The 17,020-nt window shown below is 40.4% G+C and overlaps 2 protein-coding genes across 5 annotated transcripts; one reads left to right on the forward strand and one right to left on the reverse strand.

The window, feature by feature from the left end:
- Positions 1–456: 456 nt before the first annotated feature.
- THAP5 (THAP domain containing 5) lies at positions 457–6,769 on the reverse strand. Of its 4 annotated transcripts, XM_082784431.1 has the most exons (4): positions 6,604–6,632; positions 4,769–4,848; positions 3,321–3,510; positions 457–1,988 (listed from the first exon to the last, which is right to left on the reverse strand). In XM_082784431.1, the coding sequence occupies exons 2-4, from the start codon at positions 4,774–4,776 to the stop codon at positions 1,026–1,028; spliced, it is 1,161 nt and encodes a 386-aa protein (XP_082640557.1). In that variant the 5' UTR covers positions 4,777–4,848; positions 6,604–6,632; the 3' UTR covers positions 457–1,025. The 4 variants fall into 4 exon arrangements, with proteins under 4 accessions (XP_082640557.1, XP_082640556.1, XP_082640559.1 ...); XM_082784430.1 differs by lacking the exon at positions 4,769–4,848 and having other exon boundaries at positions 6,604–6,769; XM_082784433.1 differs by lacking the exons at positions 4,769–4,848; positions 6,604–6,632 and adding an exon at positions 5,530–5,614.
- Positions 6,770–6,913: 144 nt separating this feature from the next.
- On the forward strand, positions 6,914–15,401 carry DNAJB9 (DnaJ heat shock protein family (Hsp40) member B9). Its single transcript, XM_082783075.1, has 3 exons — positions 6,914–6,958; positions 10,067–10,294; positions 11,672–15,401. Exons 2-3 carry the CDS (start codon positions 10,078–10,080, stop codon positions 12,100–12,102), a joined length of 648 nt encoding a protein of 215 aa, XP_082639201.1. The 5' UTR covers positions 6,914–6,958; positions 10,067–10,077; the 3' UTR covers positions 12,103–15,401.
- The last annotated feature ends 1,619 nt before the right edge of the window (positions 15,402–17,020 follow it).

A 17,020-nucleotide genomic window follows, 5' to 3' on the forward strand; every position in this document is an offset into this window, starting at 1 on the left:
ATAGGAAAGTACATCAAAGCCCCTCAAGAATTTCAGTCACTGCACACTGAACTCTAGCTCTAATCGGTAGCATGCTGACAGAATAAGCATGTCCTGCACACTAGAAACTGTTAATACAATCAATACAGGGGAGCAAATTTCTAATCTCAATATCCCACTTCTTGAAGAATTAGCTATAGAAAAAGTGTGACAGATTCTGTCACTTTGCTCCATAAAGCATTGTTTTCTTCAGTGTACTATTAAGTGTACATGAATATATACAGATACAGATTGCATCATGATCAAAGCTGAGCAGATAGCACTCACTGAATATTTAGTTTTCCTTTTTACTAACCACAAAAAAATCCCTATTTATTTGTTTCTTTTCATTTGAGTGGAATATTTCATCAGCACAGAAAGAGGAGAGGCACCTGCTCATTGTAGTAATATTCTCATAAAAAACAAAACAAAACTAAATGAATGGACACACCTTTTATTGCAGAAAAAATTAATATGGTCGAATTTAATAAGGTCAAAATGTACAAAAAGCTATCAGAATTAATGCTAGATGAACAGAAGACCAAAGAGTAATTATGGCCTCACTGGACAATGTGTATTACGTACCTCCTTACTGGTTTGAAAGAGAACCAGGAGACTTTTTTTTTTTTCCTTATGACAGCTGTTTTATAATTTTCCATTCTACTCAGTTACACTGTCCATTCTGCTGCTGCCCCAAATGCAAGATTTGCATGTTTTCAGGGAAGCCTGCATCTGGAAAAGTTAAACTTATTTTTATTGATTCACTTTACGTACTTTAACAAGACTAACAATTTTAGCTTTTCCTTTAAAGCTCACTTGCAAGTCATATTTTATGGGCAATGGTCTACCATCTAGCATTGATAGGAGTTGATGTAACATTTAGAGTATTTGCTATTCACACAATTTGCATTAGATATTTAAAATACCATGACTGAATCAAAACTTATTTTGTTCAAAAGGACAGTCAAGAGGCTGAAAAGATACTGTAGAACAGTAACTGAAAGCCTTTACTGTATCATAGTCACTTCAAGTGTTGTGAAGCAGTTTTCTACCATCTTGAGCTTTTCTTCAGAAATGAGATTTTCTTGCTTCAGTTGTCCAATAAGAGCTTCCAAGGACCTGAGTCTCCCCAAAGTTTGTATCTCTTGCATTTCAAGTAGAGTTATCTTAGAGTGGAGCTTTGAAATTTTTTGCCAGAGGAGCTCTCTGTCTATGTCTTGTTTGCAGTATGAATGCTCAGTTTGTAACACTTCACTTCCACTATACGCATTCATATACACAGATTTATCTGTTTCTTCTTCTTCCGTGTCGAGAAATTCTTGCTTAATAGCTGGGAAAGAACTATCTATTATTTCAGACTCTTTTGGACTCTCAGCTGGTAGGATGATGGCAATGACAGATTCTTCACCTCCACTGAACTGTTCAATAGCTTGTGTGACCGTACTGACTAAAACTGTGTTTTCACTTGTAGGCTGTAATTCAACAGAACAGCCTAAAACATGGGAGTTTGGGTTTTCAAGTGCATAGTCAGTTATTGAACCTAAAGCATTGTTCAATTTCAGAGACGAATTCAAGTAATCAGGGTCTGAAAATTGCAAGACTGTAGCTGTACAACTTACTGAATCCTCTACAGAAGTATGAACACTGGCGGTTTCCATGTTCTGGACTGTTGTTGCCAATAAAACAGGCTCAGGCTGATGTATATGCTGCTGAGATGAATTATCAGGAATAACACTGTCTGCCTGAAAGTCTTCTCTGTTTTGTAGTTTTTGCATTTGTAAAGGTTTACTCAATGCAGTTGAGCAAACTACTTCTGCTTTTTCATCTAGATTTTCTGCCATTGCAGGACTTTTCTTTGGTCTACAAAGTTCAAGTGATACAGGTACTTTCTCGGACTCTACATTTTTAGTTGTTTCTTCCACATCTTCTCTCCTTATCTCTTGTGGGCTGTTCTGAGAAGAGTCTTTTTCCTGGAGAACAAAAACAAAAAAACACACCAAACTTCAGTCTTAAGTGACAGAAAAATGTATGCAAAGATAAAATTAAAGAAAACCAAATGAATTATATAACTTCAAATATGATACTTAACATCTCAGCAATCCTAGGGATTTTGAAAGAACGAATTAAATCGCTTCTGAATTAATTTCAGCAACCTGAGATTCCCACAGGCAGCAGCTCTTCAAGCACATGGCTCCGTACCATGGGGTCCATCCCCCAGGAGCAAACTGCTCCAGCACGGGTCCCCCATGGGTGGGTGGCAGCTCCCCCCAGACCCCCTGCTCCTGCGTGGGCTCCTCTCCATGGTCTGCAGCTCTGGCCTGGGGCCTGCTCCTGCGGGGGCTCTCCATGGGCCGCAGCCTCCTCCAGGCCACATCCACCTGCTCCACCGGGGGCTCCTCCACCCATGGGGGGGCTGCAGCGTGGAGATCTGCTCCATGTGGAACCCATGGGCTGCAGGGGGACAGCCTGCTCCACCAGGGGCCTCTCCACAGGCCGCAGGGGAACTGCTGCTGTGTGCCTGGAGCACCTCCTGCCCTCCTGCTGCACTGACCTGGGGGGCTGCAAGGCTGCTTCTGTCACATTTTCTCACTCCTCTCTCCCAGCTGCTGTTGCACTGCTTTCCCCTTTCTTAAATCTGCTCTCCCAGAGGCCCAACCAGCGTCGCTCACTGGCTCAGCTCTGGCCAGCAGTGGGTCCTTTTTGGAGCTGTCTGGAGCTGGCTCTGATCTGACATGGGGCTGATCCCGGGCTCTGCTCACAGAGGCCACCTCTGCAGCACCACCCTGCTACCAAGCCCTTCCCATGTAAACCCAATACACCAGTTCCATAACTCTGTGATAGACAAGATGGACTAGCCCTTGTGGCATACCTTTAACAGGCTACACTCCTGAGCTCTTAGGTGTTTGAGGCTAGGGCCAGGAAAGAGAAATGCTGAGTTTGAAACAAAAACATCCTAAAGTCAGCATTTATGTACAGTTAGTTAATAGAAGACCTTTAAAAAATTGAATATTAATAGTAATCACACAGTAAAAGAACTTTTCTATGGGAAAATTTCTAAAGAACATACTTTTGGAATTTCCAATTAAAAAATAATACCAAATCTCCACTCAAAGTATGGGTAGTTGTTTTTCCTTTATACAGTGGAATCACACACTAGTTTTGTGTCAGTTCTGTTGGCAAAACATTTTGATGGGTAGTTATTTTTTAAATAAACTATGAGTATATTATAGACAATTAGCACATTTTTATTACATAAATAGTCGGTTTTCTTTCTACTGTGATAAAAGATAGGAACACATTACCTCATCATCTGGGGAAGAGAAAATTGTTGGTACAGCTGTATGTTTCAAGTATCGTATACCCCATCGCACATCAAGGGAATCAGGGGTAAAATGATCACTGCATAGAAGCTGGTGTTTACTTGGTGTCCATGCATCTCGTTTCATATTCCGCAACCATTTCTCAAGTCTCTCTTTATCATGAAGTGGAAATCTTTTTTAAAACAGTTGTGGAAAAAAAAGAAACAGAAAAGCAATGAATTGTTATTTTTTTCTTTCTTTCTGTTTTCTTTATAAACAAAGAACATTCTGTTGTTCCTTACCAGGCTGTCCTTCCTTACTTGATTCTCTTGAAAGGAATTATTTTAATTTCTTTCTTTCTTTTTTTTTTTTTTTCCTAAATATGAAAAGCTAATCAGGATGTCAATTACATATTAATCTAATAACCCTCAAAACAGTTTCTATTTGGATATTTGCTCCAGAGTTCAATAGTGGAATTTCTATTGATTTCTGCTGGTAAAAGGCTTCAAAGCCCTAGGCCAAGGTGTTTAAAAAGTCTTGATTTTGCAATACTTGCTCAAAAAGTAGTTCTCCTGAAGTCCGAGGAAATACTTCATTAAATAAGTGTTAGACCTGGCCCTCATTTTATAAATAGTATTTTTTTCCTTACTACACAAAATTAGTACCCAACCCTTTTGTTATTGTTTTTCTTTGACTAAGTGTCTCTTAGCATACACCATATTCAGGGTTGTCTGATAACTTATAAATGTGAATAGCATTTCCAGTGCAGGATCTAAATTTTGTTCAAAAAGTAAAAATGTTTTGTGCTGGTGTGCATTTACTTTTGGTTTCAGAAAGTAAGCTGTCTTACAGTGTTGAGTATCCCAACAATGTCATGTAACCCACAACTAACTTTTCAACCCTCTAACCTACTTGCAAAATATATGAAATTGATTTTGAAAGTATATGCAAACAGTCATATTACATGGGAAAGCAAGCTAAGTTTAAAGAAAATGAGCAAACATATGTAATTTACTTAATGAATCACAAGACACAAAAATTGAAGGGAAATTAAAGGCTCATTATGATGCATGTCCAGTCATGCAGTTAGGGTAATGGCAACACGTATGTTCAGACCACCCTGAACCCTCAGCTCTTACTAGACGGACATCAAAGTACTTGAAATGTGCTTGCAGATTTCGCTGGGAGTGCTAAGTTTCTTTCTACTCTAGCCTATAATCACATATAATACATAGAACATAACTTGATTTCTGAACACCGACAAATGACTCCTGTTAAGAAAGCAACACCCTAATATTCCATAAATCCTGAACAATAATAACTGGAAAAAAACAAAAAACAAACAAACAAAAAAAAAACAACAACAACAACAAAAACAAACAAACAAAAAAAAACAACAAAACACTGCACTTTTGAGTAAGAGATAGATTAATTTGGTCATCAAACCTGACCTGATCATAAGTGTAGGACGTAAAGAGTATTAGATGTTGGCAGTATGAGGGGGTGACAACCATCCAGATGTGACAAGTACCTACATTACAAACCAGTTTTGTCTTTCTCCCTAAATAGCTGATTTTTTCCTTTTAATTAACCAGTTCTTTCTATGATGTTTATTATTGTATGTTAATAGACCAGAATAACATTAACTGAACTTCAATGCACAAAAAATGGTGCAGCAGTGAGGTATTCCCACAAAACAGAAGCTGTGGAGAGAGCCTGGGGTGCCGAGGGGCTGTGTGTCACCCAAATTCTATGAAAGGTTGGTTACATCTTGGCAAACCCTAGATCCCACCCCTGAAACCACAGGTTTCTTCTCAACAGCCACACATGGCAATGACCCTCCTCTGCAGGCCCACAGTGTCCTAAAACTGCAAGTAGCTGCACTTTTCCAACCTTTATCCCACCTTTTGAATTTTTTGCCATTTAAGTTTTCAAGTTACCAAAGAAACGGTGCAAACTGTTGATCCAACCAGCTCTTTGCAGGAATGCAAAGAATAACACCAGTAAAAAGAAGATAACCTCTCAAGGACAGGTCAGTGGTTCAGCCTTTTCAATTGCTGCCTGCTTAGACTGTGTACACCCAATAGCAGCATGACACATATTATACAGCATGTTACAGAGCTCAGTCTGGGATGTTACTACCTAGGTCCAAAGAAGGTTCTCAGTAAGAGGACAAGGTTCCTTCAGTAGAAGGTCACACCACCAAACACACCTTCTCCAAGAAGGCCTTGAGAGCGTTTGCTTCCACTGCCATTACCCTTGCAACTCAGCACTCACTGCCTTCCCCACCACCAGCCAGCTTCATGTTGGGAAACAAAAAAAAATCTGCGGTGAGAGACAAAGTCTGGTCATGAGATTTATTATTTTGGCTAAAGAATAACTTTGCCAAAACCTGCTCCTGCTCTCAAATACCCCCTAAATCATCAATAGCATCTGTTATATCTATTATAATAATATCTGTTATACCTGTTATCTGTTATAGCATCTAATATACCATCTCTGGTATAAACAAGTCTCAGCACCTCTTCTGCCAGACTGTGACAGTTTTAACACAAAACAGTTCAATGGCTAGATAAAATGGCAGGGATTTTGAAATCGTAGATTTATGAGAGTTGGAGCTCAGCTCCAAGATCATCTGGTCCAACCATCACCCTACCACCAGTGTTACCACTGAACCAGGTCCCTAAGCACCAGGGACCATTTATACTGATGTCGTACACTTTAATACAAATATGTACCAGCACTCCAACTTGCTTTGATCGTCCGTGTGGTACTCAAATTATTCATATTACTCTAGAAAATGTATTTCCACTCGTTTTCATAATTGTTTTATGATGATAACATATTTTGGCTGAACCACGCGTGGTGTATGTTGTAGGTGAAGTACTTTAATCTGATCTAAAGCCCTTCTGACGGTGTTTTCCTGTGAGACTTCCTGATGTCGGATCAACAACAACCGTGGAACAACAGCGGCTGTGCAGCGAACCCAGCTCACGACAGCCCTGGGCTCACCCAAACCCAGTCCCGGGCTGCCTGCGGAGCCGATTTTCTCCTCAGAGGCAGAAATTAAGCATTACTTCCACACACCCGCATTTACTGCGCCTTAACGCCACAGCAACCCGCCGGTACCGGCTCCGTGCCCCTCGCAGGGCCGAGCAGCTCAGCTCCGACCCCCACAGCCCTTCCCTTCCCTTCCCTTCCCTTCCCTTCCCTTCCCTTCCCTTCCTTTCCCTTCCCTTCTCTTCCCTTCCAGCCCCCTCCCGCTCCCCCCGGGCCGCCCACTGACGGGTAGAAGCTGAGCTTGCGGCGGTCCCTGGCGCTCTGCCCGCCGCGGTTCTTGCAGCAGGCGGCGGCGCAGTACCGCGGCATGGCGGCGCGGCCCCGGCCCCGGCCCCGGCCCCGGCCCCGGCCCCGGCCCGGAACCACGGGCAGCGGGGGGCTGCGGGGGGGGAGGCGGCAGTCACGGGGACAACGGGGAGGGGAGGGGGCGGCCCGCCGCGGCGTCACGTGGGGGCGGGGGGCCCAATGGCGCAGCGCTTCGTGTAGCAGCGGCGGGAGGGCGGGGTGCGGAGGGGAGGGAGGGGGCTCCGCGCGCTGGCGGCCGTTGGGCGGGAGCGGCGCGCGGGGACGGCGGCGCTGAGGTGAGGAGGTGGGGGGGGAGCGGGACCCCCTGAGGGGAGCGTGGCGGGGCCGCTCGGCTCCTGGCCCGGGCACTCGGCCGCCGGCAGGCCCGCAGCAGCAGTGGGTGAGGCAGGAGGGAGGCCCGCAGCGTGCAGGGGCTGAGGGTCGGGCACCTGCCGGTGGTGGTTGGGGCGGGGGGTGCTCGGTTAATGGCTCCTTGGTGTAAAGCCCTGGCTGATGCTGGGTGTGCGCAGCTCGGAGGGGGCTCTCCGGTGCTCTTCGGAAGTTACAGGGGCTGTTCTGTGGGTGAAGCGTAGTGTTAGCAGGCGTACAGAGCTCAGCAGTCCTTAACCGAGGCTAAATTCGAGGTAATTAGAGTGCAGAGCCTCCGAAGTGAAACTTACTTAATGGAGAGGGGAGGCACACGCCGAGTCAGCGTGTACCAGAGACTTTGTAGCGAAAGTAACAGCAAAGATACTCGGGGAGCGGGGAGGAGGTCGGGCCTGGCCTGTATCGGTAGCTAAGATGCCATGAGCAACGCTGAGATGCTCGCTCCATATCATACATCTGGCGAAAAAAAACTCAATAATTCAAAATACATCGTGTAAACTTAAGACTTGTTATCAGGTTAAGATGCTGCTTATGTATGGGTTTCCTTTATGTTTGTTTTTCATGTGAGTTTTATTATTACATTCGCGCTTCACAGAGTTGTTCAAGGGCAGCATTAAGCCTGCCAGTGTTCTGAAGCTTTGTTTCTGTAAAGCATAACAGGTTTGATAGAGGTTTTGGGGAGTTTAAGTGCAAATAAATGAGTCCATTTTTAATTATTATTTATTTAAAATTCAGTCTATTTTTAGTACAAATTAAAAAAGCCTAGAAATCCAAGTAAAACTAGGGGTAGTAGAGCATGGATCTGCATTACCAAAATCTCAATGTAAAGCTATAGAGAAAGAAAGAAAAACCTAGCTATAATTCATTAATTAAGAGTCATAGGAGTTGAGGGGCTTAGGCAGAGCAGAAGGCTTGAGTGACTTGACATTCTCAGGGTCTGATAATTGTGGAAGTTATAATAGAGGGTTTGGCCCTTAATGAAGGAGTTAAATAACTATTTTTAGCACCTCTTGGTGTTTACTAGTAGAAGCATGGAGTTCAGCCTTCAGAAAGTGGAACAGATTGGTTTTTATTTCATTTCCTCACACCTACATCATGCTTATGTAATCTTTGGCATGGTAGGAAGACGTGAGCCTGTATCTGCAAAGCAGAAACAGAAAGAAAGCACACAAAAGTCTGGAGGGATGTACATGTGTCTTGGCATCCAGGTGGCAGAGTTTCGGGTTAGCGAACTGGTGGGTGAAAATATGTGGAAAAAGCTTGGAAAGCTTCTTGTTCTAAAAATACATCCAGTGTCATGCAAGGGGAATATGGAAAAGAACCGTCCACTTGGTATCTAGATACAGTGCTCAAAATACAGTTTCTTTCAACTGTTGCTCCTTACCACTTGATATCACGCGGGCTGCTTGCCAAATAAATGCTTAAGAGGGCATGAGAATGTTAATCGTACATGAGCTTTTTGCTCTGACCTTACAACATTCGTTTTAGCCCCCTGCCTTACCTATTAGAAATGGTATTTTTGCGAATTTTGATGCTTAGGTGTTAATTTTCTTTAGAGGGTGTGGACTTCCTATTAAAGTCTGAGTTGTCTCATATGAGTACCTGATACACAGAATTCAAAACCTTTGAGTGACAAATGTTTAGGCCACGTACAGTCTAAAAGTATAGTTAGAGTACCATTAAAGCTAGAGTCAACTTAGCATTATTCTCCTGAAAGCTGAATAAGCTACGCTTAGCTATAGAATTCTTCTCCTTGAGTTGTGATTGTGATACTGTCACATCAGTGCAATCTGATGGGGGCTGGGAGGACCATGTTATTTCTGGCATGTTCAAGGCATTGCCATACATCCTACTGGTTAGGGGACAGCCAGCATTCTGTCTTTGAATGTTCGCGTTTCGGTACTGTATGTTTTACTTACTTTTTTATATACATAAATCCTTCAAATATAGTTTGAGCTTGTCTTCTGGTAGGAAGAGCCCACTCTTGTCATTTATAAAAAATCATAAAAGATGATATGGCTACATGAAGCTGTCTTTTTTTTTTCTGTATCCTATCTATGCCACTGCTTTTTCCCTGAGTTTTAGTTTCAATTCATTTTTAAGTATAAGTTTTTGACAAATACATTTGTTAAAAAATAGTTAAACTTTTAGTTATAGTTTAAGCTGTTTGTATAGAAGTTTTTTTTTGAGCTCAGTTCAGACATTGAGAATTGCATTTGTAAATCTTTATATGCTGTGGCATTTATTAGATAAATTCTCTGATATCAGAGGTATGGTTGGTGTTTATATTTAGAATACAATCTAAAATGCAAGTAAATTAAGCCCAGCCCGTTATAAAATAGTGTTCTACTTGACTGACCTCTGTACTCTAGACGAGTGTTTCCTTGTATCATACTCACTTTAGGTCAGTTAGGTGACCTTCTGAAGCTGACTGAGCATCTAACAGTCGTGACTTCCTGCAGCCCAAAGTTGTTTTTCAGGCCTGTTGTATTGTCAGGTTCTTAATGTTGCACAAGCTAATCAGTGAGTTATTCTACCAGCATATTCGGTAGGTTTTGAAACCTGTGCTCTAATTTAGAGCTGCTGTGTTAATGATCCTAGAACTTAGTTTAGAACTTAGAACTTAGGGTTTAGTTTAAAGCTAGTCCGGGTATGCCAGCATGAACTGTTTCATGCAGTGAAGGTATTGTATGTTTAATTCAACAACTGGAAACAGGACTGGGGGGAAATGTGTGGGTAAGGATAGCTGTAGACCAAAGGTGAACACAAAAGAACACTTGAGATGGATGTGAAATGTGAATTTGCAGCTTTTCCATTCACGTATTCTGTGACTGTGAAACTAGGGAGGTGGGGTTTGTTAACTAACAACAAAGGTGAAAGAACTTGCTGATGTGTCAGTCACAGAGTGACTCCTAAAAAAAAATACACGTCTTCCTCTTTCAGTTTATAGTTGTGCCTTTTTAAGCTGCTGTGGAACCTGAAATAACCTGTTCAAGTATATTTCTCTTTCTTTCTAGGAACCAGAGAAATGGCAACTACGCAATCTGTCTTCACATTTGCCCTCTGCATTTTAATGATAACGGAGTTAATACTGGCTACAGAGAGCTATTATGATATCTTAGGAGTTCCAAAAAATGCATCTGACCGCCAGATCAAAAAGGCGTTTCACAAACTGGCCATGAAATACCACCCAGACAAAAATAAGAGTCCTGGTGCAGAAGCAAAATTTAGAGAAATTGCTGAAGGTAATGTATGCTAACCTCAGTCTTAACTGGATATGTGGCTTATATCTGTGAACAAATGCAGTAACTGAAGTGTACTGTTTTTACTGAATAAGAGATTAATTTTTTTGGTTATATTTCTGTGGTGCAAATGCCCCATATCAGTTTTCCATTTTCTTGCACATAGGCAGGCCTTTTGCACAGTTTATGCATTCCTGCCTATTAGACTTCTAGGCTCATGCCTCTTCTTACAAAAAATACTTGGCAGGAGGACAACTTTGGCAGTAGAAGAGTATTTCAAATACTCTCCTTATATTCCGGTCTGTCTAGTAAGATCCAGCTCAGGGTTACTAAAGTTTCGGGGGGACCTAATGGAAACCTTACAGCCCTTATGGGGAGATTTTTTGTGTTTTTATTAAAAACAACCTGCAGCAAGGCTCTTCAGTGGTTCTTGGTAAGAATACAAGAGACAGCAGGTATGAGAGATGCCATGTGGCTATAAGGAAAAACTTTGAAACTTTCATCACCACGAGGACAGGCAAGTGTTTGAACAGGATGATTAGAGAGGCTGTGCACGTCCCATCCTTGGCGAGTTTTCAGGAATGAGTGGATAAAGCCCTGAGTAACTAGTCTGATCTCATAGCTGACCTTACTTTGAGCAAAACATTAGATTAGAGACCTGAGGGCACTTCCAGCCTGAACTATCCTGTGATCCTAGGAATACACCATTCTTATGTGTTCTGGGATTAACGTATACTGATGGAAATGAATGATCAAGAACATAAAAAGGCTTGCTGAAAAAGTGTTCCCATTTCTGCTCCCCATAGACTATTATAGCATAGGCATTTTGCATGACAAAGCTAACATGACTTCTGGGTTTTATCTTCATGTCTGCAGAACTGTTCTTTTGGAAGAAAGGTAGTGATTAATGTAGTGTATCTCTTTAGATACAGCAGCTGTTAGCATATGCTAACAGGAGGAAGCAGGAGTTCCAAATAAATATTGAGCTATTTAGAATAGTTGGTAAGCCAATGACAGGTAAGAAAATGGAGGGGTTTAAAATACCCATTCTAGTAACACTATGTATGTTATCTGTCAATTTCTGCCTTGGAGCACCAGTAGATGTAGTTTTGGACCAAGATCAGATAGAAACCTAATTCCATTTCAGGTATCCCCAATTACAAAATCTAGGTTTATTGTTAAACTTCTGTGAAGTCGAAAATTTGGTCATTTTGGTAATTAATTTCCTTTATTTTATCTCCATGCTGTTTAGCTTGCCACTTAGCTGTAACTGCAGTGTGGCTAGAGTTTACTGTGCTGTTGTTCTGTGTATGTGTTTGTCTTTTTATAATGGTGTGCAACTGAAGTTTTTCTACTTCTTTTCTTTTTAAACTGAAATAGCATATGAAACATTATCAGATGAGAATAAACGAAGAGAATACGATCAATTTGGACGTCATGGAGGACAAGGAAATAATGGAAGCCCGTTCCATCAGTCATTTAACTTCAACTTTGATGATCTATTCAAAGACTTTGACCTCTTCAGTCAAAACTCACGGTCGAAAAAGCACTTTGAAAATCACTTCCGAAGTCATCGGGAAGCTCACAGTCGGCAAAGACGTTCTTTCCAGGAGTTCTCCTTTGGAGGTGGACTGTTTGATGATGTGTTTGAAAATATGGAAAAAATGTTTTCTTTTAGTGACTTTGAAAATGCACACCGACATGCAGTGCGAACTGACAGCAGGTTTCATGGATCCAGCAAGCACTGTAGGACTGTCACTCAGAGACGAGGAAACATGGTCACTACATACACGGACTGTTCTGGACAATAATGTTTCCTTTCCTCTTCTTTCAACATCTTCATAATTTTCCTTGGTTTTGTGCTAATATGGAAAAAAAATAATCTGTGTTCTAAACAACACTTAACGCAACTGCTATAAAGAAATTATAGATGAAACTAATTCTCAGAATAGAAATAACATGCAATTGGAACTAAATGCCTCAGTAACTTCTTAAAATGGGAGAGAAATAATCCCATGTGACAGAAGAAATTGTGTTTTTCAGTTTAGTAAACACTTTCCGTAAATTTGAACTTTAACACGATATATTTTTTTAATTTTAGATATGTAATATAATTCTCCTATGCCAATTTAAGAATGTTTGAGTTACTGGTGCATGGATTTCAGCAGAGGAGATACTTTATTCTGAAGTGCTGCTTTTTTTTATCATGACTTTCTGAGTTTTCACTAGCAGTTTTTACTTGATGTGGACTTAGTGCACAAATTAGACAACTTGCACAAAATAGCAGCAGAAATATAACTTACCTGGGTCTCTATTTGTTACTGTCCAGCACTGCAAATCTATTAAAAATAAAACACATGTTATTCTCCAACTTAAAAATGTGTTTCACTAGGAGAGTGATACAGGAATGACTTCTATTTCCAAGTAACTTTTCATTGGCCTGAAAGTATTTTTAGGATGTGTATAACCCTTGACTTTCTTAAGGGCTGTTCATGTATACAGTTCTGTGTTCACGAGGTTAGCGTGTCTCTCCCCTCCAAAACACAAATATCCCTTAAAAAAGTTTGGAAGAGCATATTGAGTACACTCTTGCTTTATGCTTGTTATATTGTCGTGTGCAATGTAGTTTCCATAGCTCAGTTTTTTGAACTTTAATACTCCTCTGTGCTTTTGCAAACTTAAACATGATAAGCTTACCTACAGATTGCTAGTGTTTCTGGAAGGGTCTAAATAATAATAATAATTAAAAAAAAAAAAAAGGTAGACTGTTTAGATTGACTGCTTGTCAGCAGGGAGCTTTTAGCTTTGTGATTTGAAAGGTAAACTCTTGGCATAAAGAAAGAGTAAAACTGAAAATTACAATCCATGTGTTCACCTAATGCCTTGTGGTGCTGGAATCTGATAATAAAAGCAGTACTAATGGGTAACAGTTTCAGTGCCATGGAAATCCATAACCAGTATAAACTATTCAAAACATAACAAACCTCTTAATATAACTGATGTTAAAATGATGTTAATAAAACTTCAGTTTTATTTCTTAACCAGTAGTATAAGTCCAGTATATGAAATTGATTCCCCTTCGTAAGGGGAATCAATTGCTATCATACACATATAGCTATCTTTTTTAAGCGTGAGTGAAGAATTTACCTTTCAAATTGATTGCATGAGCAAAATGAGCATTTTGAACAGCAATATTGCAAATAAGTTTTGAATTCTTAAAATCTTCAAAGAGATCTAACCATTTGTTTCTTGAACTGATACTGAAAGCTGACTGTTTGCTAAGTAACTTTAACCTTTCCCATAAGGGTGCGTATTATTGCTTATTCAGTTCTCATTCACTAATTACTTGGATTATTGCATTGTATTAAGTGCTTTTCCGTTTCCATGTTTTTCTTTATTTATTAATGGACTAATACCTCATATATGGTCTTTATAAAAAGCCAGTAATTTGTGCAACATTATCGGAATGTGCAATATTCTTACAGTAGGAAAAGTGCTGGGGTGAGTTTCTATGTCTGTTACTTCCACCCTCTTTCTGTGTAAGTAGATATTAGTTTCTTCTGTGTAAGTAATATGACTGAACTGAAAGTTGTAATTCATGTAGATTTCTGCAGCTGTTTTAACAGACTCCATCAGTCCTAAGCATGAATCAAATTGTCTGATTCATACCATGTGGGCATCCAAGTGAACAAATCACTAACTTATAGTTACAAATTATTTTCTCACAAATACCAATTTATATTTTTGAGAGAGAACGTTTCTGTATGTATTTGGGGAGATTTGTTCACACTGATAAAAGCTACATCCTTTCAGTAATGCTGTTGTATTTAAGTATTAAGTAATGTTCTATAGGAATGGGAATTTGCTGGAATTTGCAGGTGGGAAACAACTCTAGAAGCAGGCTGTGAAGGTAAAATATTAATGTATTTCTTAGTCTAGTGAACAGTTTCTTAATTACTTAAAAATAACTTGGAAACAGCAGAATGAGCAGTTTTAAGTGTTGAAGAAGGAATACTTAAAGTTCTTACCATAAGCAAACTACTGACTTCTCCAAAGGTAGTTTTCTCTGGTTATGAACTTGGGACTGTTCCCTAAAACGAGCTCTGTAAATTGTAGGAAGCACAGCTACTGCCAAAATGTAAATATCTGAAGTGGCTACATGAGTTCCTCTTTCAGGCAAAAGCTCTTGGTTTTTGTTTTTGTTTTGTTTTTTTTTTTTAAGTGAAAATTAATAAATCCTTGGTTGCTTCTGTGTTAGCTCCCCCTCTTCAAGGATGCTCCAAACTTTATTAATAAAAAGTGTGCTTGTTTTCCTTGTCTCTTGAAAGCCAAAGTATGGAGCTGGTAATAAAATGATTGGATCACTAATTTTCTTGCTGATAGTACCTTAAAAAGACTTTTGCCTAGTCTATTTTTATCTGCTTCCATATTAGTTCTCTTAAATCACATCTCATAGGAAAACCAACAAATACATCCTGTAATTACTGTGGCTTTTCAGAGTGACCTTTTTGCTTGCTTTGGTTGTTGATCAGAGCTAAAATCCAAAGGAGAGCTTGTCAGGACAGAAGAGTAGTGTATTGCTATCCCGATGGCTTTCTATGATGGGTGTATTTTAAGAGGACTCAGCTGAAAAAATTCAGACAGGCTTTCCTCAGTCAGCAGTCTGCAGTTCATGGCTGTCAGAGCACAAGCTTGCAAAACATGCAGTGCGACTCACTTATTCAGAGCCCTTGCACATTCTTTTCCTATTTATGGGGTCTGCTTCATGGCAGGCTTGCTAACGGAAGTCCTAATATAACCTTATGACACCCCTAACTTCAGGAGTTTCTCAAGTGCTTGAGTCTTGTCATCCTTGATCTCCACATCTTGTGAAAAGACCCAGCAAAGGTTATTTTTTTGTTATGTAAGGGTGAAAAATACAACTCTTAGTTTTTAAGAAGGCATTTATGCATATGTAACTCCAAATGTTGAGTTTCTAACACTTTATAAAAGACTAGTGTTCTACTCACATTTGTTTTTTCCTGTTATGCTTTTGAAACACAGTATCTAATGGAGATGAAAGTACTGTAAACATGATTAGGGTGCCATTACATTAAAGGTGTGAAAATTGTTTGTGTGTGGAAATCTTTTTTTTTTTTTTTTCTTCCCTCACAGTAGTTTGTAGATTGAAGTCAGATTAAAGGATGTTGTATAGAACTTGTGTTTTATAGAGCACCTTGAGCGCTACTTTTTTCTGTGAAGATATCAGTAGGATGATGGGATTGACAGGGAAAAGGAATTGGAACTGAAAGAAATAGATGTGATTTTTCCCTGGTCTGTTTTTTTTTTTTTGTTTTGTTTTTTTTTGTTTTTGGTCAGGCCTAATCCTTCAAAGGTGGGGGATGTGAAAGTTTCAGACATGTCTCATTGTGCCATCTATCATTAGAACTGTCTTTCCTGGAACTTGAGCAAGTCTTCCATCTTAACAGTGCAAAACCAAATTTTTAGGTCTAAATGTATTGGAGATGATGGAAGATCTCTGCTTTATGCTGAGGGAGGGTTGTTTGTGTTTAACTCTTATTGAGAGCGCCTCTGAAGAGCTTTTCTGGGACTTGATTGTCCGAAGTCCTCAGCTGATGAACTGTGGATAGCATTACTTCTGGAAGCCAGAACCACACGCAGGGACAGTTTCAGGCTGGATTTAAGGGAAGAAAATGTTTGTAGTGCTTGTTGTAGTGTTAGTGTTCACCCAGCTCCTTATGAATCACTGCACTCCTCCCTGCACAGGGATGGCAACTTCTAGCCTGGAACCTTTCTAGGAAGTAGTCAGGCTGAAAATGCACATTTGTGTTTCAGTTGCTAGTCAGGTCCCAGATGAAACATGAATAAAGGACTCTCCTTTCTCCTGATATGGCTGCCTGACCAGGGAGTATGTGGTGTCTCCTGTTACGCATGCAGTTGGTCTGAATGATGGAGACTGAGGTCCACTGGGGATACTGGCCTGGCTCCAAGGAGAGACTGGGAATTGTGGGAGACCCAGGGGACATGCACTAGTGGTGCAGCTCATCTTCCAAAACAGGAATCTCCTGCAATGCAACATTTATAATGTTTTAATAAAGTGGACAGTATGGGGGACAACATATGGAGATGAGTCTTCATATGACTTCAGGGATGTTATAGATGTGTTGCAGGATATTGAGCTACAGGATGGTACCCTCAAATCTCTCAGATGGGGTGTGGAAGGAATCTGAAGGAATCTTTTTTTTTTTTTTTTTTTCCCAGAGTCCAGGACATCTGCTGTTCGGGGTGGATTAGGTCAAGAGATGCAGAACAGATTAGTCCACATCAACTGACCCGGGCAATGTAACTATGTATTGCTGTTTCCAGAAGCTGTGGTTTTCCATTTCACAACAAACCTCTTTGTTAAGCACCACTTGTTACCAGAATTTTATCTAAACACGAGTAGAAGAGGAAATACATTTAGGTGGTTGCTTGTTGATGATACTACTATCATCTGTTCTTCATCTCCCACTGGCACAGAGGTGAATATGCTAAATGGGAAATAAGAAAGATGAAGTGAGCCTTGTCTGAGGGGTCCCACTTGACTTCACACCATTTTGCTTCAACACCTGGCACAGGCAAGACTTTTAGCTTTGAATATGCAGGGTTTTGGGTAGTGATTTGATGAAAAGTTGTATATTATGCCCGCGGGGCAGGGGTAACATACGTTTCTCTTCTGTCATGCAACAA

The sequence above is a fragment of the Aythya marila genome (genome assembly GCF_965140915.1).
Source record: "Aythya marila genome assembly, chromosome: 1".
Classification (NCBI taxonomy): domain Eukaryota; kingdom Metazoa; phylum Chordata; class Aves; order Anseriformes; family Anatidae; genus Aythya; species Aythya marila.

What these genes read in the sequence shown, in the direction of transcription:
- THAP5 (XM_082784430.1), bottom strand. Translation starts at nt 6,686, where the DNA reads ATGCCGCGGTACTGCGCCGCCGCCTGCTGCAAGAACCGCGGCGGGCAG. An exon ending in CGCAAGCTCAGCTTCTACCC is followed by an intron (nt 3,511 to 6,603) that starts GTCAGTGGGCGG and finishes GTTTTAAAAAAG; the next exon opens with ATTTCCACTTCATGATAAAG. An exon ending in TCTCTTCCCCAGATGATGAG is followed by an intron (nt 1,989 to 3,320) that starts GTAATGTGTTCC and finishes TTTGTTCTCCAG; the next exon opens with GAAAAAGACTCTTCTCAGAA.
- DNAJB9 (XM_082783075.1), top strand. Translation starts at nt 10,078, where the DNA reads ATGGCAACTACGCAATCTGTCTTCACATTTGCCCTCTGCATTTTAATG. An exon ending in ATTTAGAGAAATTGCTGAAG is followed by an intron (nt 10,295 to 11,671) that starts GTAATGTATGCT and finishes AAACTGAAATAG; the next exon opens with CATATGAAACATTATCAGAT.